General features: G+C 39.3%; 1 protein-coding gene across 4 annotated transcripts in view; it reads left to right on the forward strand.

Annotated features, from left to right (window-relative positions):
• wdpcp (WD repeat containing planar cell polarity effector) overlaps positions 1-16,315 on the forward strand; it is a 70,584-nt gene extending 54,269 nt beyond the window's left edge. For 3 of the 4 annotated variants that reach the window (XM_074675918.1, XM_074675920.1, XM_074675919.1), the window contains 5 exons: positions 3,664-3,763; positions 9,187-9,301; positions 12,970-13,061; positions 14,142-14,170; positions 15,817-16,314. In XM_074675918.1, coding sequence (XP_074532019.1) covers positions 3,664-3,763; positions 9,187-9,301; positions 12,970-13,061; positions 14,142-14,170; positions 15,817-15,867 — 387 coding nt within the window. In that variant the 3' untranslated portion in view covers positions 15,868-16,314. Of the gene's footprint in view, positions 1-3,663; positions 3,764-9,186; positions 9,302-12,969; positions 13,062-14,141; positions 14,171-15,816 lie in introns of all 4 variants that reach the window. The other variant, XM_074675921.1, reaches the window with a different exon arrangement.
• Positions 16,316-24,080: the final 7,765 nt, after the last annotated feature.

Here is a 24,080-nt window from a genome sequence, read left to right on the forward strand (position 1 = left end):
TATTTTATGTGTGAGGAAGGGCATTCAGAAGAAAACAAATAATTAACAGGACATTTTAATGTGCTCATTTCATTCATATATGATTGCTTAGGAGATGCTTGAATGTTTGAAAATATTTTAGTTTATAAAAAATTTGTTAAAGAGGTCAACATGTCTTAAAGTAAATATTATATTAAGGTTGGGAAAATGACCGACCACTGAACTAAATTTTGGCTGCTGGGCTGCAGTTGTCAGTTTGTGAAATCTTAAAGATAAATATTCTTATATGTTAAGACAAAATTGATTTTATATTTTCCCATAATTTTTGAAAAATAAGTTTATTGAAAATGTATATTGTGTTGTTTATGAGTTTACAAGTTTAGCTTGAAAACAACAATAAAAAATAAAGCTAAAATTGAATATTAGATTAACAAAAAGAAGATATGGGAACACAGACATGACAGTGACCGGTCAATAGGACAACCAAAATTTTTTCAAAAAGCTAAAGAATATATTTTTGGGGGCAGAATTTCACATTTGACCAGATTGCAGGTCACATAATGTTGCCTTATTTTTGCATTTCATGTTCTGCAAGCCATATGTTTTTGCTGTGGTTAGATTGAAATGAAATGCAACAAGTTTTCCCCCATTGTTCCTCAGATATTGAAACTCAGAGTTTGACAGATAGAAATTTGCTACCACTTAGGGATTAGTCACTACGAGGATGCTGCTTATTTTGTATCACTCATACAGACACTTCAGACACACATAATGCTTTAAGAGTGTGTAAATACTAGGTGTTGATTCTCATTTGTACTTTCCATCGATCCTGTTGGAGCACGCAGACCCAAGCCTGTCTATTTATGTGTCATAAGCACTGCCGTGTGCCAGTTAACCTAATCCCTCATTTATTTGGAGGGAACCCAAATATCAGTCAATATCGAGCTCTTAGCGTCCACCAACACCAACACCTCCCTCTCTCCTTCTTTCCCCCTCCCTCTCTTTCTCCCCCAAAATGGCCCACTAAAACGCCCTTTTTATCAGGCTCTGCAACCCCTAAAGCTCTTATATAAATAAGATTAGTGTCGCGTTTGAGCGTCGGGGAATAAGAGGTGTAATATCTGATGGTTTTATATGCAATATTATTGTTATCCCTTCTTAGTCGGGCTGATACTCCTCTCTCTGCCTCTCCCTCTCTCTTGTTCCACGTTTGTTCATTCGTTTATTCTTCTCGAGGTCCCTCTCTCCAGATTCAGACAGTATTACGAGGAGCTAAGCTGGAATAAAGCACCCGGCATCAAATGTTCATATTGTTCTGTTCTGTCTGTCATATAATCTCTCAGTGCGCTTCCTCTCCCTCCAACATGAAAACTCTTGTTGTAAATTTCGTGCTCTAACATCTCCTCAGCCTCTTTCCTATCTCTCTTTTCCCCTCTTTTTCCCTCTCGTGCATCTCTCCACCATTTCACTCTAATGCTTGCGCTCCTCTTCGCCTGTTTCAGTCCTCTGCTCCTCTGTTTGTTATCAATTAGGAAGCCTCACTCATATCTAATTGAGGGGCCGCGTCCCGTGAATTAGCCACCTCAGTCCTGGGAGCCGATTTAGGTTCTTTTGAGGCCATTTTGTTGTCGACCATTTTCACATTTTCTCCTAACTCCTCGCCACAGAGGGCAGGCACCACACTATAATTACCCAATCTGTTCCCATTCATACTCTTCAATTTCAGCACCTCTTTCTCGCTCATACTCTTTTACTCCCCCTCTCTTCCCTTGCTTCAGTCCTTCTCCACTCCCCTCCTTTTTTTTCCTCTTGGGGCACAAAAGCAGGGTGACAATATGGGGGTATTAGAGCCGGGTGCAGGCTCAGCTGGGGGGAGGCTTTAGCCAGCTGAGGGTTATCCACAGTGAGCCCTGAGTCATGGCGCTGATGTCCTGTGATGTCGCTGAGGCGGAAGACTTTCCTTAACATGCTGTACCCTTTGATGGGCCTTTAGACCCTGCACTCACCCTGAGGAGACCCTGCAACTCTGAGGAGACCCTCCTCGGGTGCCAGGATGAGGGTGTTAATTCACTCTCATCAATTAAGGAAGTTAAGTGTATCAGGAATGAACAGTCTCCACTTTTCTTGACTGTTACGTGTCACATTTTTCTCTGACAGCACTGTCCTGCTTTCCGCTCACAGCTTCACATTCCCACTGGGAGCTGACCAGTACATTATTTGTCCTTACAGCTGGTTATTGACGGACTCCACTGGAGGGATTGAGGAAACATGTTGCTCGTTGTTAAGGCTGTGTTTTTCATTTCCTTCACAGCCATCCTGGCAGCTTTAAATCAGTGACCTTTCTGCACTAGTTTTATACTATCATGCTGCTGCCACTGTTTGTGTCTTAGACTCAGAAATATTTTTTATACTGTCATCGCCACTTTTAGTCATTTTTTCGACAAGAGTTCTGAATTTTTCAGAGCTTTTAGTCCAGCTGTCATCAAATACTAAGACATTAAAACTCAGGATGCACTCATTATCAACTTTTAGTAGATTAAAATCATGATAACTTTTAAAGAGCTCTTTTTCTCTATCTAGTCAATCAGATGCACACTCTTTGCTGTGCTGCATTCACACTTAAATCACAATTGTAAATTATAATTATTAACTCCAGCTTATATGTTTTAACACTTTTAAGTATCACGATGAAACTGGTTTTGTTCCAGTAATCATGTAAAAGCATGCATAGTATAGACATCACACCTTACTTTTACTGTGTTGACACTCAGTGTGAATAATCTTTGAAAATGTGTTTCTGTGTCACTCAGTATTTTAAAAGCAGCTTAAACAATCCTTTGTTTCTGAATGTCATATTCTTTCCTTCGCTTTATGTCACTTTCCTTGCATTTTCCTTGACATTCCTGAAACCTGCTAAGATTAAGGATGTAGCATAGATTTATTATACAGCACTTAATCTTTACAGGAAAACTACACTTTGAATAGTATTAAATCTTTTCAGTTTTAGCTATATTTTAAAAACAAATGTCTACATTCAAGGTTTTAAACTCCATGTTTTTACCTCAGCTTTGATTATAACTCAGAACAGCTTGAAATAGGAGCCACCGTCTGAGTGTGAATATTAATGAAACAAAAATCAGCAACCCTTAGACATCATTTAGCAATATTATCTCTCCTCATGACCAAGAAGACTCAAACAGGGAGATACAGAGGATACATGCTGTTTCCAATATTTTCAGAGGCTGATATAGTAATGGGCTCTGCTGGATATGTTTCTCCACAAAGAGAGAATATCCACGTTTCTGAAAGGTGAACAGTCCCTCGCCTCCTCTTCCACTTTTGAAATGTGACAGATAATATCCTCCGCAGTTCAAAACGCAGAGATGAGGGTCCATGTGTGTGAGTGTGGGTGTGTGTGTGTGTGTGGGTGTGTGTGTGTTGGGTGGGGGCGGAGGGCTGATTTCAAAGTTTTTGGAGGAACCAGCATTTCATCCAACCGGTGCTCTTTCTGATGTCGGGCTTCAAACAGCTCATTTTTTTTCTGTCATTTCATCTGTTTCTTCCTTCTCCTGCCAAAACACCGCCCCACCTCCCCCCCTAAAAAAACTGTCCTATTGTCATCGAAGCTGAGATTCATTTTAGATTAACGTTCACGTTTCTTTCTTTCTTGCATTACCTTCAAAGGACCTCCATTATGTTGCCAGCGATAAGGGCGAGGTGGTTCTAGCGGATGTGGCCAAGAGGAAAGCTAATGAAATCGAGGCCCAGGCCATCACAAGCAATGGTAAGGAAATAGTCATAATGTCCGACCAAAAAGACGCCAAATGTGACTCGTCTCTCTCTGTTTACATCTGAAATGTGAGGTGGAGTCGTGATAACCTCAGTAACACACCTTCTCCTACTTACTAGTCTTGAAATCTCACACCAGGTATTTTTATTCAAGCTGTCACCCTCATCTAATGACAAAATAGACAACACATTTAAATCATGTCAGATGGAGACATATTCATGTAAAAATCATGCAACCTGTTACCTCTTCAAGGAACAATATCATCTTTTATAATGATTAGAAGTCTGAGTTGTTTAGTTTTTTAAATCCCAAAGAATAGAAATAGAAAAAAAAACTGTCTTTCTCTCGCAAAAACCTACTTCTAAGTTTATTGCACTTGAATCAAGGTTGTGTTTTGATGTAAACAGTTTGAGATAAAGATTTCTGCCCCTAGTTAAATAAAGTTTGCTGTATTAAAAACTGTTAAGAGAAAACAAAGTGTTTAATCTTAGTTGCATAAATTACATTTACTCTTGTTCTGAAGAAACCAGCAAGGAGAGGAAACCCAGTGAAGGCCTTTTTTGTCGTTACTTCAGGCTGTGCTGCTGCCCTTTGACAAACACTGCCCAAAGCACATACCAGAGGGGATCAAGCCAACTTCCCTGATTACACACACACTTGTATGCATTCACACGCACACACATACAAGCAATTCTTCGCAGAGGCTCAAGGGCAGAGGGGTGAGCAGAAAACATTCAATTTTGTGAGGGAACTAGATGAACATGTCTGATGAGTCCTTCATTGGTGCTTAAAACACACCAGAAGGCACTCTGCTACAGCGAGTATGTGTGTGTGTGTGTCTGAGTGTGTGTGTGTGTGTCTGAGTCAGTGTGTGTGAGTGTGCGTGCTTGTGCGCGCCCTCTCAGACACAACCAAATGAGGCGAGAAAGGTATTTAACTCCACTGTATAAGGTCAAACCCCTGAGGCTGAGTGTCTGTGTGTTTGTGGGTGAATTAAAATGAGCGTTTGTGTAACTGTGAGGCCTGTTTGCATGCAGCTTCCTTTTTTTTTCCTTAATGTGATGCGTTACACGCACACTCCTCCTCATAAGCCTCTTAATTATGTCCTCGATGATTTACCTCCATCACCTGCAGCATGTCCTATCCTTGGACAACAGCACTGCAGAGAGAGGGAGGGTGGAAGGAAGGGACAGAAGAGAGCAAGAAAAAGAAAGGATGACAGCAGGAAGGAAAGTAAATTAAATTTAAAAGGGTAAGAAAGACGAGGGGAGAAAGAAACGGATATTGTTTAAATTTTAAGAAGAAGATGGTGAAAAAATGAAGAAATGAATGAAATAAACAAATTATCAAAGGACAAAACAATTGAGAATTCAGAGAATCCAAAGAGGATAAACAGATAAAAAATAAGAAAGGATGCTGAGTATCAACTTGTGGCCTGCTCGATTTACTTTCAGTTAGATTGTATGTTTTGTGTCCTAGCTTCAGTTTGCTATACGCCTTAATAGGGATAGACCAATTATCAGCTGGGCCGATAATGGGAGCCGATATTTGGCATTTTGAAGCATATCGGCCTTTTTTTAATCTCACGGCCAATAAGAAACAAATTTAAAACTACGTTGTTGCGGCTCTAATGCAGCCGCCCTCTGCAGTCACTACTCAGTCCCCAGCACTGTCCCACCCACAGTACCATCTGATTGGTTGCAAGCAGAGCCATGGCTTGGTAAACAGCCAATCAGCAGTGCAGTTATTACAGTTATTGCAGTTACATTGAAATTTTGGAAAACTTTATTTACTGTAGAAAACTTTAGCTATTTATTTTTTAAAGTTTTTATTTAACTTTATAAAACATGCTGCTAAGCCTGGGAGCTGTTTAATAAACTCATGCTTAAAGGTATTTGAATGAAGTTAAGTGTTGGAGTTTTTATTGTTCAAAATTTTGAAACCAATATTTGTACTTGATATCGGCTCCATATATCGGTTATTGGCCTCCTTGGCTACAAATAATCGGTATCAGCCCGGGAAAATCCATATCGGTCTATCTCTATGCCTTAATGACCTGCCATGACTAAATGATGTGAATATTAATACACACTTGAAAAAATAATGTTACCTGACACCAAAATGTTCATAATAGAAGATGCTCTAGCATTAACTAGCTTACAACAAGCTAAACTTGTTAACTTTATCCCTTTTTATGTTGACAGTTCAAAACAGGATATTTGCGTAATGTCTCACCTTTAGTAAAAATGTAACAGAGGCACCACGGTTACACCAAGACGTCCCATTACTGTTTCAGCTTTGGAGGCGGTAGCTGAGGCGAGACAGGTTAGCTTCAACACATCGGTGCCGGCAGGGTGGGTCAACAGAGTTTGTGTGTGTGTGTGTGTGTGTGTGTGTGTGTGTGTGTGTGTGTGTGTGTGTGTGTGTGTGTGTGTGTGTGTCTCTGAGTCTGTGAAGCCTCTGTGGTATGTTTACACCTCATGCCTCTTGTGGCATCTCAGCATTGTAGCAACTGTGACAAACTGCTCTCTGGGACAGCAGGCACTGTTACTAGGGATGCACGATATTATCGGCACAATATCGGTATTGGCTGATAAAAGCTTAAAAACATGTTAATTGGTATTGGCAGATATGAAAATTTCTGCCGATAGGCACAGCCGATAAGGTGCTATTCAGTTAGGATTATTATTATTTTCCATCTGAAAAATAAGCTCCTTAAATAAAATGTAGCACTTCATTTATTTGCACTGCAGAGCTCTGTGTCTGTCACCAGGTTGTTACAGTAGCTCTAAAATAATCAAATGCACTTTGGTTATGTTTAAAAATGCATTGTACATTTAAAGTTCATGTGATCTAAAGAAATTATTTTTCTGTATTTCAATACTGAATGTCTTGAGTTTGAAAAAATAATACATTTCTTATTTATGGTAAATCAAAAGTTTTTTGTCTTGTTTTATGTGTGTTTCTTAAACAAATAAGACCGTCACAATTAGAGTAGCATATAAATTCCAGTACAGGATAGACTTAGCTTTCTTTACGATGAAAAAAACAAACAAACTTGTGATTATTGGTATCGGCCCAAAGGGGTTTCGATATATCGGCATATTGGATATCGGCAAAAATCCAATATCGTGCATCCCTAACTGTTACAGATTTAAATGAAATAACTCTGTGATTGGTAAAGGTTAACAGTGGTTTAATCTTCACTGTGATATGTTTGGAAGAGATTTAGAAATCTATTTCTTAGAGGAAATACACCTCATGTATAAAGAATTAATCACACTGACACATGACAGTGTCTGCTGTTCCTCTCCTTCACTTTAACATGAGTAATTCCCTATGAGGAAAAATTAATCTGAGTCAAAATAAAATTATTGGAAAGTCATTAACTGTGTAAATAAGAATGAATTTGCTGCTGCGTTTCAAAAGTGATAGTCCACGTGTGTATGAACACACAAAAATCCGTCCACACTGACAAAACACAGACGTGTGTCAACAGTCACACGCTTTTCTGCCACAAGTTCCCACAGTGCAGCTACAGACACTTTCTGTTTGAACACTCACAGGAGGCCGAAACGTGTTTGTTCTCAGTCATATTCACACACTACATATCCCATTCAGAGTGGCCCTCGGAGACATATGTGTTTGTGTAAATATGTGTACTGTATGTGTGCAGTTGGGTGTGACAAGAGAGGCTGATGCTTGGAATCCTGTATCCAACGACCATTTGTAGTAATCACATGTTTAACACATTTTCGGAGCAGCAGGTCAGCTCCTTGTTGACCTGGTGTATGAAGGCAAACACACATATGTACACACACTCTTCTCTGCTGGTTTTTGAAATAATGGGAGTGAATTCAAAGCTGTTTTATCCCTGAAATTAACTGTAATGAAAAGCCACAGAACACAGAGAATCGACCAGCTCTGCTTTTCTTCAGAAGTAAGAGTAAAATCAGATGATATGACCTCACAACCCTTTTTTCCTTTCACCTCATGAAAATCATTGAAGAAGGTTGATTTACAGAGGAGAAGAAGACGCATATCAAACGAGGGCATATTTTGTCCCATTGTTTGGATGATTTTCACTTGTTTCCAAAAAATGACTCAATAGCAGATCCTGTGTTTCCTCAAGGTGGAAGTCTTTTTGTATGCGCCAGGACTGAGAATCAGATTGGGCAGAGACACCACATTTCTATGCATCTCCTGTCATATTTATGTGCATCTTTTGTAAACTGAGATTCAGCCTTCACTTGTGTACACACATACACACAGCAGTGCACAAAAGAGGACACACATTTCTGCTTAGGTATGGTTCCTTTTTATAACAGCGTTGGAAATCGCTTATAGCTGTCTGGCTGACAAGTGTGTTGATTCAGAAAGATAGAGCATTGTGAGAGGCAGAGTGGCGAACAAGTGCGAGGGAAGGCTCCTTTCTCTTCTTCTCTATCTTGTTTTTCTTTGGAGAAGCGTTTTTGCCAGAAGGAGAAGCCAAGTTGGTTGCCTGATCATTTCGTCTCCCCCTCACAAAGACTGATGTGGCTGCGGGGCCTTTCAGTGGGCAAAGAGACAAGAGCTTTATCTGAAGATCCACTTCTCCTCGTCTCCCTCTTTCTCTCCCTCTGCTCCCTGTTCGTTTCTTGGTCATTGTGGTGAAAGCCTGTTAGCTCCGCTGTGTATTGATGGAAAGCAGCGTTTTTGTTCATGTTTCCTTCTCAGCTCTGTTGGCTGCCCTGTTCACACAACCTCTATTACTATGTAACTTCTCATCTCAATTTAGAAACTTAACATGACATCTTGATCAGAGAGGTGTGGTGTTTAAATTAGCAAAACCTTTGCTGAGATAAATGCATTAGGTCAAATGGATCTTATAGAGTGTAAACAAAACAACAACTCTTCCCAGGTTTGTAAAGTATGAAGTTTTCCTCCCATTCACCTGAAAAGGGAAAATGTCTGGAAGCAGCTTTTGTTTTTGAGTAGTATTCAAATGTTTCATAGTCCAGCAGATCCAGAGCTTTTGAGTTTATATAAGCATCTCTGAAGTCCTAATATGTGTGACTGTGTTGTTGACTGTACAAAAAGATAGATTCATTGACGGCTTCCCAAAAGTGACAAAAAAAGATGTAAACATTCTGTTATAGTTTGCAAAATGTGTGGTTTGGGATGGATAGGCAGGATGTTGATGCCATGACTCCTAGAGCTTAACCCTACAGCACAGAGTATGACCTCAGATGTGCAAAATGACCAAAATGACTTTTTACCGTGAGATGAAGACAAAATCTTTGTGTACAGAAACCGATCTTAGTTAGATGAGAAGCTTTTAACAAACTGAAGTGGGTGTTCTTTTGTTTTGTTTTTTTAGACAGACTACTACAGTTACTCATCCTCTTCTTCTATGTTTGTTTGTGTGTGCATCCTAGAAGATCCTCTAAGACACAGAAACAGTGTGATGTCTGAGTCCAGCCCTGGGGACGGACAAACAGAGAGGAACCAGAGCGCAGCAAGAATTTTGTACCAAGACACTCCCCCTACACAGTGAGTTACATGACTGCTTCTACTCCAAGACGTGTTCAACATCTGAACTTTTTCATTCAAGTTTGGTTTGAGGATGTAACATGAGTAAAGAAAACACTATTTAATCCTGCAATAGATTTACAATCAGCTCAGAAACACACAATTTTAGCAGGTCTCACAGGTAAGTTTCTAAAGATAGATGCTCTTTTCTCACCATCATAGTGAACCAAAAAATATTTAGTCCAACTTGCTATGAATGGATCCCTGGACACAATTTGTGTGCAGTTGATTTTCTGCTTTACTTTTAGTTGTACACATCCCCTCCTCTCCCTCGATGATTCAGCATTGTCTGTGTATGAATTGCATGAGAGAATCTGTGGCCAAATGACCCAGCTGCAGCCTAAAAGCCTTCACTCCCTGTGACATTTCAAATGTCAAAGCCACATCAGTTCCGGGTCTTACGCTGAACCCTGAGCCACACTTAAAACTCTACCAAGGGTCCATTTTCACCACGTTTCAGTCTCCAGAGTGCAGACTAAACTCACTGTTTCAGAGTGATTGTTTAATACACTTGTCTTTGTGAATGACATGTTGAAACAGTGTGACTAAAGACACGCTGAAATCATGGTGCTCTTGTTCCCTGTTTCACACACACACACAAAAACAGATACATACAAATACATCCCTCCATGTCTCTATTATCGTAGGAGGAGGGAAGTGATAGAGGGGCATTCCTTGTCATACCCCGACTAACATATTGAAGTATTTATATGGGATTTGTGTGCATTAGATAAAAAGGCGCTCTTGTTCTTTTCATCCTCATAGGCTTTTCATGGCTGTTTGACTGTAACACTGATGACTCTCTGCCTTCAACCCCTCCACTCTGTTTCTCTAAGCCCCCTCCATCCATCTTAAATCCCCTCCTATCAGCCAATTTAAACAAGCTGGGTCCAGAGAGAGAAAGAGAAAGAGAGAATGAATCAGTGAGAGATGCTCCGTCCCAAGCTCTCTTTCAAAACAGCAAAAAGAGAAAGAGGAGGAAAATAAGAGTGCTAAAGAGTGTTAGGGTGATTTGGCAGACAAACAGCTGGTCGTACTACCCCAGGTCTTCCCCTGCACCGCTGACAGAAGCTAAGAAAGCTGATCCCCAAACCTCCCAAAAGATAATAGCCACAGAGAGAAAGAGACAAAAGCATCTGCCTTTTTATTCCACTATTTCCCCCCTCCTTTAGAACATTTTTTACACTGAATCCCCCCCTTCCCCTCCTCTGTTTTTTTTGTAATCTGGTCTCCGATGAAGTTTCATTGTTTCTCATGTGGAGCCAATGACAGCTTAGCTGAGATGGAGTAGGGAAGGCATTGTAGCGCGGGCGTTCTCCCGTTTGGCTCGCTGAGAAAAGAGCAGAGAAAGAGAGGGAGGCAAGCACAATGGCAGTTTGGGGGCTCCTCACCGATTCCCGCATTCCCCAAATCCGACTCCGAAGTGAGAGAAAGAGAGAACGAGCCGGGAATCTGGGAAGCATCCCAACGTTCCTTTGATGGCTGTTGGCCTCTCATTCATCACACACTCCTCTTGTCTGAGGAGTGAGGAGAAAAGAGGCGATTTTTGTTGTTCCATAGAAGTGGCAAAAGTTATTTTAATACTGCTTAGCAAAAGTGGTCTGAACATTTTGTGTTCTTTACATTTTGAAAATTTATTTCACATTCTTTTTTTGATATCTATAACCTGGAAAAATCTCAGTGTCATTCTGCTCTTATTCGTGAAATGACTTTTTATAAAGCCAAACAAAGTGTTTGGATTTCACAATTTTGAGTTTAGATGAATCACAGTTAGCCTAAGCTAAAACTGATTTAAAAAAAAAAAAAAAAAAAACTTTGAACAATACCTTAATGTCTCAATTTGTGAGGCATTGGTTCTTTCAAACATTCAGACTTTCCAAACCTTTTAAAAGCAGGGAGCACACCTCAGGTCACTGGGAAAGACTTTACGTCCACAGGACTTGTTTGCCGCCATCTTGACAAAGAGTAAAATCTCTCGTTGAGCTTTAAGATTGGGATGCTCCTGAACATGACACATTTTCTTGTCTCATCCATGGATATATTTAACAGGGAAGCTACAGCTGAGGCTCTACAGACTAGAAACACATTTTATTGTTTTTTTTTTCATAAAGAATGTTCACTATGCTCAAGTGTTAATTGCAACTTGTCAAAACGAAATGCCAAAATCAAATAATTTTCACAACCACTTGTGCTCATGTTTCCAGTCAGTTTCTTCCCTATCATTACAGCTTTCATGGCATTTCTGCTGAGTCATGGCAGGTGCAACAGAAACAAAAATAGCTAAGCCTCCTGGTTGAAAGGACAAGAAGGTTTTTAAGAAGCAACATCTGAATGGTTCCTTAGATCTCCACTTGTCCATGTACAGCAGCTCTGATAAACCAGATAATGTTACCTTTACTTAAGGGGCTGTGAAGACTTTCTAAGTGATCTTGAAAAAAAGAAACTCACTTTTAGTTATATGTCTGGTCATACCACAACTTAAAACGAGATTATCAGCACCAATAGCAGTTATTCCCAATTGATATGTCCCAGTTTCCTGGTTACGTTGGATTGAGTTACGGCATGTAGAAGTCTCTATGACAACACCATGCTGGCTAGCAAAGATGAGCGGTCAAAAGAGAGATCTGTGTTTTTCTCTGCTAAAAAGGATTTCTTGGATTTATTTTGTAGTAATGGCAGACAGTGGAGCTGAACTGTTAAAAGAAAAAAGGACAAAAGAACAGAAGAAAGTTAAAAAGGAGGGTGATAGAGCACGAGCTAAAGGCTAAAACACAGGTTAACCTGTTTGTGATAATGTGGATTTCAACCCACTGCGGTATAACTGCAGTCCAAAGCAATGTACAACACAAGCAAGAATTTAGACAGAAGGGAAAACCTGAGTTGGTGCAACATAGTGCTACAAGTTATTTGGCTACAGCCATCAGGTGCAAGCAGATTTTTTTTTCATGTAGAATACTTTAGTCATAACTAACCACAATTATAGTTTAACCTTCAACAACATCCAATAATCAGTGCTAAATATTTACTAAAAGCTTGGTTTAAGACCTTCTGACTCATTCTACCCCTGAGGACAAAGAGGAGAAGGGTCAGTTTAAGTGCTTAAGTGTTCCCTGAACAGATGAGTCTTCAGACATTTCTTAAAGCAGAAAGGGACTCTGTGGATTGTAGAGAGTTAGGTCATTCATTCACCATTTGGGAAAAGCAGAGGAGAAGAGTCTGGCTAGTGATTCAGAGCCACGCTGGGCTGGGAGCACCAGGCATCTTTCACAAGCAGAGCGTGGTGGGAGAGGAGTGTAGACCTGGATGAGGGACCCCAGGTAGACAGGAGCCTATAAATAAATACATGACCTTGTCACTTTGTATCCTGTAAAAAGTTATCTTGAACATAGAAACATAGTGTTAAAAAGAAGATCAGCTCTCCATTCATTTGATTCAAAACAGACGCACAACTTATGTCATGACAGTGGTTACAAGTGCTCATTTGAAACAGTCTTTATTTCCCCCAAAAAACTCTTGTTTTCCAGACAGTCCTCACAGCCCTCTTAAAAGGAAAGAAGGTGTATACTTTATTTATTCTGTGCTGTATTTGGACAGGTAATGACTGACTCTGTTTTCTTTTTTTACCTCAGCACTGACAGAAGAGCAGATCACAGGAGGCCTCATGAACAGAGCATACGTGTCACTGTGAACCCAGATGTGTTTAGGACACTAATACAAACAGGTCTGTTCATCTATCTGTGTCAGTCTGTCTAACACAATTTCAATGTATTTATATTTGATGTATATATAAATATATGTCCTTCTGGAGCCCAACTTAAATATCACTTGAGCGTAGACTAGAAGTCTGTTGGCAGCTGCACCAAACAGATGAAGAAAAGCGAGGTGTTTGTTTGTGAAGCTTCATGTTGGCTTCAGCTGCCAGGATGATTTATCATAATTCAGATCATTGAAGAGAAAATTCAGTAATGTGCTTTTTAATAATGTACCTGATGACAGAATGCTGCTTTTCAACCACAAGTAGTCACACTTGACCATCCTGAAACTTCATTTAAAAATATAAATGGTTTACTTTTGAGTGCTTCTCTTTATTTTTCCCCTGAATCTACAACAAACCTGTTCCCCTGTCATTAGTACCAGCTGACAGAGCGAGTCGGCCCATTATATTAAATCTCCTTGTGTTCAACATGTCGGTTTCAGGTCACGTTTTAAGCCTTGCAGCAATTCTCCCGTGACATTCAGCCTGTTTTACTCTCTAAACGTAGCCTGAGTGCTCTCCTCTGCAGGTCTCAGATGTCTGAGATGACTAACTGGTCATTTAGGAGAAACAGCCATTAACAAAACATCACCTCTTCCCCTCCACATCTTCACCTCCCTCCTCTCCAAGCGCTCTATTTTAATAATTTAATTTTGGGGGTGATTAGCAATTGTCTCACTATCAAATCACTCTGTCATTTGATAATCCCGACTGTAGGCTATGGAGGGGAATTTGCATCAGCCTTTGAATATCAGTTTAAGGCACGGTGGGGTTTTAATGTCAATCATCACATTATGAACACGCAGCTCAAAACAGGGAGATCGCCAAGAGTGACAACGGTTTACATCTGTTAAAACAAGGAAAAAGCGACATGTCCAACCATCCAAGTGAGCATGTCATTCTGTGTGTGCGTGTTTTAGGGCTTCCATGTGTGATTAAGCATGTCTAATGTTTGGTTGTTGTTCTTGTTTTAAGTGTCATGGCTGGTTCACAGAAGCGTGTTTAACATCCTCCAACATCTTCTGTCCTTTACTTTTTGTTCTGCAGGAAACAGCAGAGACAGAGGCGACAGAAATGTGAGTCAACTGACGGAAGTATTATCTTCATTCTGAAAAACCTTAAGCGCTGTGTTGTTTCCTCCTGTGGGTCAGACAGAGGAGGTTTTCTGGAGGCAAAAGTACATGTTAGGCTAATGTTGCTACACCATGTGATATCACAGTTCTGTAGCAGAGAGCTGTATATTTTGGTACAATTTTGTGTCTGTGTTTAGACTTAACACGTTTGATATTTAAGAGTGCTACATTAGTGAGCAGTTTATAATGCACTATAACATAAAGTAGTTAAAGCTGCAGTGTGCTAAAGAACAGATGCGGTTGCAATTTAGTCTGAATCGTGTTAATATGTTTAAATGATTTTATAATCACCTGAGAACAAAAATGATTTTGTTTTTTAACTTTGAATGCACCTTATATATCTATGATGCGGCTGCTATCTCACACCACCATGTTTCTACCATGGCACAAAGCAGACACACAAGTATCATAAATAGTTTTTCAACAGTTTTTCAATTTAGTGAGTGAAATACAGTGAAAGAATTTATATCAATAGACAATTTTTGATGGTAAAACTTGACGAATAGAGGATTATGTTTGCTATGACTCACATAAACCTCTTGTCCCCAATAGCCACCCTCATTTCACCAACAATCGTGTTGGTCTAGAGTATCACTAATAGATGTCAGTAAATATTACCACTTTTACACCCTGCACTTTTGAATGTATGAAGAGGCATATGTCAATAGCTGTTTATTTCTAATACACTTAGGTCCAATTTTCCCCTCAAGAAAGTATTTCTGTAGGAAGTGTTCAGTGTAAAATTCACACCTACAAAAAGCTACGTAATCCAGCACAACAGCTGAGCAGCTCATTCTTTCAGTCACAAAGCTTTTAAAATTAGGGATGCAGGATATTGGATTTTTGCCAATATCCCGATATATCGAAACCCCTTTTGGTCGATACTGATACCGATACCGATAATCACAAGTTTGTTTGTTTTTTTCACTGTAAAGAAAGCTAAGTCTATCCTGTACTGGAATTTATATGTTACTCTTTTTGTGACGGTCTTATTTGTTTAACAAACACATAAAACAAGACAAAAACATTTGATTTTTACCATAAATAAAAAATGCATTATTTTTTCAAACCCAAGACATTCAGTATTGAAATACAGAAAAATAATTTCTTTAGATCACATGAACTTTAAATGTACAATGCATTTTTAAACAACCAAGTTGCATTTGATTATTTTAGAGCTACTGTAACAACCTGGTGACAGACACAGAGCTCTGCAGTGCAAATAAATGAAGTGCTACATTTTATTTAAGGAGCTTATTTTTCAGATGGAAAATAATAATAATCCTAACTGAATAGCACCTTATCGGCTGTGCATATCGGCAGAAATTTTCATATCTGCCGATACTGATAAACGTGTTTTTAAGCTTTTATCAGTCGATACCGATATTGTGCCGATAATATCGTTCATCCCTATTTAAAATAATGGCTTCAGTCATCAAAACATTTACCACAAATGCAGATACATTTTCAGATGCTAGACCAGTTTTCCTCCAAAGATAACGTGCCTTTTCTGAGCTCCATGCTCTGTCTTACTCACACACTTTTCAGGTTTATAAAACTCCACATTTCTGTTTGTTTTTTTCCTGCAGGAGGAAGATGACCCAGGGATGCTCCATGTGGTCCATTTAGGAATGGTTTGAAAAACAACAGGAGCACTTTAGAAATCCCAGCGGAACAATTACGAGACAACCCAACACCTCGCCATCAACAGGATTTCCTTTGTCTATATTTTTAAACACATTAATTTACCTATAGGGACTGATTGTACAGAGCATTATGACTATGTAGATGTCTGAAAATGTGGATTTAACATTTTGTTATATCAGCTGTTTTACTCTCTGAAACACAATGTTTGATGTGGTAGTCTTTATTTTTAAGATTCTTATAGTAGATCTGAAAGAATAAACAAAGAAGCTCTATGGATGTTTCATTTCAATTCTTAGTGAAGTGTACACCAAGAGAAAAGAGTGACACCAGGTTCTGCCTTAAAAACGTGACAGAATTTATTTTAAACCTTCTCATTAATAAGCCAGAAAAAAATAAAGACTGGTATTATACCTCCATCACCACTGATACTGAATGTTCCAGGCTTCCTCTGTGTGTGTGTGTGTGTGTGTGTGTGTGTGTGTGTGTGTGTGTGTGTGTGTGTGTGTGTGTGTGTGTGTGTGTGTGTGTGTGTGTGTGTGTGTGCTGGCCGAGATTACGGGCCACAGTTTTATTCATGAATAGGAGCCAACCAGCGTCTTTAAAGCGACGCACGGAGCCCCTTTCCTGAACAGCAGCCATGGCCGTGTCAGAGCTGTCGACGCGCTGCGCTCAGCGACTAATCTGACAGCGCCGCGCGAGCCCTAATCCCTCACTGTATCGTAATCTATTTACTTTGCATTCTAAGAGGATTTCCACCAAAAAATATACAAGAAGCGATGTTGGAAATGGACAGAAGATCAGCGAGGATGCTTTTCTGCTCCCTTTTTTTGTTTTGTTAGCTTTAAAAAAATCATTGTATGTTTTTCGGGGAGTCAATCCCCTGCGAGAGGGATGGGTGAAAGGAATTACATTTCTGACTGATACTAATACTTCTCTTATGTAAACATCAAAATGTTATATTTCCCCTCTGATGATACAGTCACACTGCAGAGGCTGCTGCCGATAAGTGGCATCTGTCGTTGCCTTTAGTGCATCTCCTGACACGTTTATAATTTACAAACCAAGGCTGCATTATCTGCTGATTGTTTGACTTGACATCTTGAATAAAAAGCTGCAAAATTGCTTAACAGGCGAGCAGGAGATCCTCCCATCTCTCTGATGGCCTACACAGTAGCCTTTTTGACATACAAACAGTGAAATCTCCTTTGTCATAACACAGAAAACAAAGTAATGCTCTCCTCAGTTACCCTTTAAGCAATTATGTCAGCTTTGTAGAATCATAAACAGTTCTGGCTCATTTAAAATGTGGCCAGCAGCTTTTTAGTGAACACCGCCTCTCGCTCAGATCGCTGCCATCCGAGATGACTGGCACAGATAGGCTTATTAGTGGTATTAACATACTGCGCAGCACACTGGAGCGCTGAAACGGCCTTGTTAACATTTGGAAATGAATCAAGCCTGCAGCACTTGCTATTATCCAGGTTATCTGTTTTGTGTGTGTTTTTTTTTCTTTCTCTCCTCAGTGCAGCCCCTGTGTTCCTGTGTTTCTGCTGGAGCCTTATCACATCTAATGAAGGCTCTGATTGGACTGATTTGTTTCTCCTCAGGGCAAGTTTGTATGTTTAACAGGTTTGTTTCAGTGATCTCCACAAGCAAGATTACCCAAAATATGACAGAGGAATATGTCAGCACCATTAAAGACATCAAAGACAGTCAAATTACCCTCAGCAGGGGCTGGTAGAAGGGTCTTAATCTCAGGAAAACTTTAAAGGAAGAGTTAAGTTTCTTTATATTATCATGTATTTTGTTTGTGAACCAGGTTAAAGTTGAGAAAGACATCTTTTTTGGTCCAAATAATACTTTGTAACATTTCTTTTTTGGTTTTGTGTTATTCCTGCAGAAGCCTTTTAGGAAAAATACTTTAACCTGATGAAGTTGAACCTACTTAAGAGTGAGGTCAGAGTTCATATGAATGTATCAGATCAGACATAACTTTATTTACTCCAAAGAAAACCCTCTGCTGGGTTTCTTCTCCGCTCTGTTTCCTCTTTGTGGCAAACTTTTTATTTAAATAATCTTAGCTCCAAAGCTCCACCAGGAGAGCAGGGGCGTAGCTACAATAAGGCAAACACAGGCACATGCCTGGGGCCCCAAGATTCCCAGGCCCCCCAAAACATCTCATAAAAAAAACTGATTAAGTTTTTTTCAATTAAAGCATTTTTTAAATCTGACTACACATGCTTCAAAATAAATCAAAATGCTTAATCTTTCATGTTTGTTTTGGGTACTCCCCCCTCCCTTTGCATTTAATGGGCTGTAGATTCAGCAAGAAAGTGGTTAAAAACAGTTTCCTTTTTCTCTTTTTTTCTTCATTTCAACCAAGTTACAAATAAAAAAAATGTTGCACTGACATCTAAAATAATCATGTAAGACTTTTAGCATTTAAAAGACGTAATCTAGTTCAGGAGATATGATAATTTTCTTAAATTCAAACTTTTTGATAGAGAACATATAACAATATATTAACTGTAATATAAAAATATTAAACACTATAACTATCACCTTTTTCAGGAGTTTTTTTTTAGTTTCATTTTATGCTTGATATGTACTTATTGATTCTTAACTGAATTATTCCATTCAATATTTTACTATAGGAATTTTTTACCACTTCTTACCTTCTTGTTTGCTACTTGTATATTTCTGTTAACTTCCTCATTGAGGGACAAATAAAGGAATACTTTATCTTATTGTATCTTATCTTAAACATAGCTATGTAACTGGTAACTCAAGCTGTCAAACAACTGTAAAAGATTTTAAACCCAGGGAAAAGTGGCTTAAATTATGTATTCACCTTTTTTCAAAATCCAACAAAAGTACAGAACTTAAGGAACTGCATTTAGTTGTGTTATGTTACCATGTACAAGATTTACACTGTTTAATGCCTTGATTCTCAGAAAGAGACAATCGACCCAGGGGAAGGCAAGTCGAGCTCTGAGGATGATGAGTTACAAGGACATGGAGGGCCCCAATGACTTGGTTTGCCTTGGGCCCCCAAACCATTAAATACACCCCTGCCTGGACACTTTTTGGCCTTGTGCTGCCCCTATTTTTGTTTTCACTCTTTAGATTTTATATTTGTCTCTGTCCCTTTGTCTCCTCATCAACATCTTGATTTATTGCCTCTGCCATAATGCCCATACTGGAATTTGCTGTTCTTCTTTTATCCTCCAGCTCAGCCAAGGATCTAGAGCAAAAAGAGGTGTCCATGAGTCATTCTCCCAGTTTCAGGTCACAAAACCATGGCATGATTCAGAAATGACTCAGAGCATGAAACAGATGCACTGGGATGCTGTAAGTGTTTTCACCTGATGATTTCATTAAGTTTTTTAAATGTATTTCCATTGGGAGTTTTTTTTTCTACTGTTATCTTTTTGTCTGTTGTTATTTACCTGTTAGGGAGCTTAAACAATAAGTCTATTTAAATGTCTTTCTCTTTAAATTACTGTTTTTTGCTGACAAAGACTTTTCTTGACTTTCAGACTTAAAACATTCACATACTTCTGTAACCTCACATTTACCGTATCATGTCATGAGGAAGCCTGGCTGAGGTAAAAGGAATAAAGGGATTTACATGTTTGAGTTTAATTTTATTTGTCAGGATTTCATCTCTACCTATGATGTTATCAGTCCATGGTCAAAGGTTACAAGCCACATATTGTTTTTTATGCCTCGGTCAGCTTCCTTAGGCGACTGTTGTAGGTGTCTGTTCTGCGTTGCTGCCCCATGGCTCTGCATGTGGAGAGAGCGTTTAAGTGAAGAGCAAACCAAACAAACAAACGAGGCACTGTGGCGAACATGTCAGACAGCTGTCTGTTGACACAAACACACCAACGACGACATCCTCCATGGGAAACACTAAAGCCCGCTGGCCAAGAGCAGGCCTCAATTAAGCTTTCCCCCGTCTGCAGGGCTTAAAGGAAAAGACAAGTTGTGACTCGGGACGAGGGTCTGCTGCATCCTTTCCAAATGAGATAATGCAAACCCTCTTAAAATACCTCTCCTCCACGTCCCTCACGACCCTGACACAGCTGATTCTCAGGGAAGTGAGGGAGTCACCCATAAGACAGGGGAGGAAATCAGCCAAAGACTGAAATGAATTTGCTCTTGTCTGATTTTCCCATCAGCCACTTCAAAGACAGATGGAAAGAGAAGGAGAAGGGATTGTTCAAGTGGCCTCAGCTTTCAACAGCTATCATCTGGATCATAACATAATGTTGTACAGATACTGTTGATACCAGAGGATGTTGATTATCTTTTCCTGGAGCATTGTGGAGGTCCTAATGTGATATTTTGACAAGTATTGAATTAATTTCATAAAAGTTTGAAAAGACTTTAGACCTAATGTGCTCCTCCTTTAAACCATGCTTCTTGATGCAATGTGCTTGTATTAGCATGCTAAAGTAAGACTCAGCTTACACACAGCATGTACACACTGACTTATCAAAAAAACTTTTAAATGTCAGAGCAAGTTCATCAAATCTAATGTGTTGTCATACTCATACACTCAATGAGGAAAATGTTAAATTGTCCAGCGTAAAAGCAGATTTTTAGAAAATTTTTGAAATTATTTTTAACTTTACCAAATCTTTCACAACTCACCGATTCAAATAATCTCCTGTTGATTCTGTGAATATCAGCTAATTGATCGGGCTGACCACTAGCAGAAGCTCATGTATCACAGGTTAGCATTGTTTTTCCTGACTCATAAATGAGCTAGTCTAATTTTTGTTTTGATGATTTTGTTCATTACTTGTGATTGCTTTAGATAATATACAATATGGTAAAATAAAAATATTTCTAAATGAGGCTAACTCATCTTTTGAAAAGCCCACTTATATATCTGCCACCAAACATGGGTGATCAATGGACTCAATGAAGGCACAACCAGAGAGACCTCCTCCAGAGAGGAATGAGAAAATCCTGAACTTATTGGAGGGGAAGGTACTTATCCTGACTGTATCCTCTGCTCAACTTAAAGCCACAGTTTTTAAACCCCATGAGGAATTTCATGAATGCTCTCCATGCTTTGTGTTGTAGGATGACGCAGCTTCTTTCACTCAGAAGAACCAACGTTGTCCTCACTTCCTCAGAGTTTGGAGTGGACTGATTCAAGAGGTAGCTGACGGCACCAGGTAACATGTACAAAACATGTTGAAATCTCCCTCAAGGTCAATTTTTGAGCGAAACAGAGAAACCAGAGGCTCCTCCCGTGTGGCCGTACAGTTGACCCTAGATTTACCTCACAGGTAAGCCTAATCCTCCCCTGTATCACCTCTTGCTCCTCATACCAGCCTATGAGCACACCAGGATGGCAACGTCTGGTGACAGTCGACAGCCAATGAAAGACAAGTGTGAGTGCTGTGTTTGTGTTGCTCTCCTGCATGGAAATGGAAGAAAAGTGTCCCAGCATGCAGGCTGCTATCAGAACATCTCCTCCTCTCTGCATCTCCGTCCCTCACACTCCTTTCTCTCACACACAAACTTAAAAACACAGTCCAGTTTCTGTCTTTTTATCTGTCTCTGTTTATCTCTCTCTTTCTCCCAGATATAAATCTTAACCACTCATGCAAAATAATAATAAAAAAAAAACGTCCTGCTCGGTTCCAGTTCATCTCCGGGACAAGTGTGCAAAACAATATGTCAACAGTTTCCAGTCTGGCCACATTCAGATGCTGGAGTGGAGCAGGCGAGAGGCCAGGAGGTCGACGCTTGACAACAGGCAATGTGGTGCAATCGATCGTCTCATTGAACAGAGCAGAGAGGAGTCAGACCCTCAGCTCAGGTTCAAGCAACACACACACACACGCACTCACACACACACACACACACACACACACACACACACACACACACACACACACACACACACACACACACACACACACACACACACACACACACACACACACACACACTGGTCCAAAAGTGTGAATCATCATCATTCATCAGACTTTCCTTGAATGAAAAGCAGAGAGGAAATCCTGTGACCTTTCTTTTTCCTCACATGGATATCTCTTTCATTATTTTCTTCTAAACTGACTCTTAATTTTCTAAAATCATTTAAAGTCCTATTGCTGTGAAAATACTGGAAAGCTGTGAAATAGAAGATAATTTGATATTTTAGAATTGTAGGATTCTTGTTACTTTGCAGGCGTCCTTAAAAACCTTGCGCAGGTTTAATCTTCCCAAACACTCCAAGAATGTGTGTTAAACACTGAGACTTTCAGATTACATCATCAGCTCAGTCACAGACTGATTTTTGGTTCCTCTCTTGTTAAAGAGCTCAAAAACTTAAAATGCTTGACTGTTTAATAGAGAGGATGTGATCAAACAAAATCCTAACAAAGTCACATTTGTAGAATATAAGGCATTCAAAAAGAGACTTAAGATAGATTTGATATTTTTCCTTATGTTTTCTCACATACTGTTCACAGAAAGTTTTTTCTTATGAAGCTAATTTTATAAATTAAATTCTGGGATCACTTTAACTCACCTGTTGATTGCAGGTGTCTTTTTAAACACATTTTAAAGAACAGAAATATGTTAGAAGTTACTAAAGGTTTACCCCAAAAAAGGAAACTCGTGTAACTTTCAGATAAAGAGTTTACCATTAAATCTGTTTTAACAAGTGTGATATATTAAGTTAAAGTTTCTTCTTTTTGAAGGAAATTTAATAGAAATTAAGCGCCTGCCTAAACACTGATCAACTTCACTGCTGTGACTTATTTTCCTCTTGTTGTGGGTTTCATTGCTGAATTCAACGTGTTAGACGCGTATGTGTATTTTCTGCCAGTTGTCATATTTTTAACACTAATGTGGTCTTAACTCAACCCTGAAAATAAAACTGCCAGCAGAATTAAAGTGAATAAACAAACTCAAACCATTTCATCTGAAACAGAAAATATATAAGAAAAAATTAAGGACATAATTATAGAGGAGCTGAAAGATGTTTGATGAAAACAACCAGAATATAAACACATTTAGCTGTTTACACATCTGTGCAGGTTAAACTGTATGTATTAAATGATCTTGAAACGTCTTTCTACAGCTGTACAAACAGAAATAATTCCTTTAAAATAATGGTCTTCAGTAGTAAGACTTGGTCCTAATTCTTTAACAGCAGCACACGATCGTGGTGATATTTTTAGATGTTAATCTGACAGACTTTACGCACATATCAGCTTCATGCACCCCGAAGGCCAACTCGCCTCTTACTTCAGATTAAATCATTTCTCTAAAATCCTCAACTGCTTCCATTCTTTGGTTTCTCCGTGTTGTGGCTGTTTAATGATGGACTTTTTGTCCTGCAGACTTCAGACACATCTCCTGTGTGCGCACCATGTTTGCTGCAGAGGAAACATTAAACATCGGATCTCTTCTTCTTTTGTCAAGACCTCGGCTCTCTCTTTTCATTTCTGCGGCTGTTTGAAGGTGAGCAGCCACGGCAGCAGCTGTCTCATGTGGGACCTGTGGCTCCCTCACACTCCTTAAACAATCCCACAAGATTGCTTGCAAATGTTTGTTTGATGCAAATCCGAACAAATCCGTAGCTGTTGGTGAACACTCGCTGCGCTGTTTGCGTGTCTTGGCGCAAACATGTTTAATGTCCTGGTCTGCAGATATTTATTCAGCTGCTGCGAACAGAATTTACAGAGGGGGGCGGGGTAACTACGGAGCAGTACGGATTCATCAGGGTGATATTCTTCTTCATCTTTTTTTTTTTTTTTTTTTTTTTTGATTGGGGAAAATGATCCATGCATTTTTTGGAGGTGATCCCACATCTGGAATTTTCTTCACAAAGTGTTGTAATCTGGATGAATTTCAAAGGCCTGACGATGGAAACCTGCCCATCGCGTCAGCAAAAATGAAATATTAGAAAATACCATTTATCTTTATGCAGGCGTACTTGCTGAGGCATTTCATGGCACTTTTGATTTTCTCATCCAGAGATAACCATTTCTCTGTAGTGCAACCAACGTCTCACGACGCCTCACGAGAGGAGATATAAAACTTTAAACACTCAAAATACTGAAAATTTGAAAATAGGCTATATGGTGGTATACAATCTCTACTTCTCATTCATAGTTTTTAAATCATTCAGTGAACAACAAAATGACAGAAACAAAAAGCCTTATTCGATTAACTG

Source organism: Halichoeres trimaculatus, unplaced genomic scaffold (assembly GCF_033239565.1).
Source record: "Halichoeres trimaculatus isolate MK-OKI-2021-1 unplaced genomic scaffold, fHalTri1.1 fHalTri1_scaffold_8, whole genome shotgun sequence".
In the NCBI taxonomy this organism is placed as follows: Eukaryota; Metazoa; Chordata; class Actinopteri; order Labriformes; family Labridae; genus Halichoeres; species Halichoeres trimaculatus.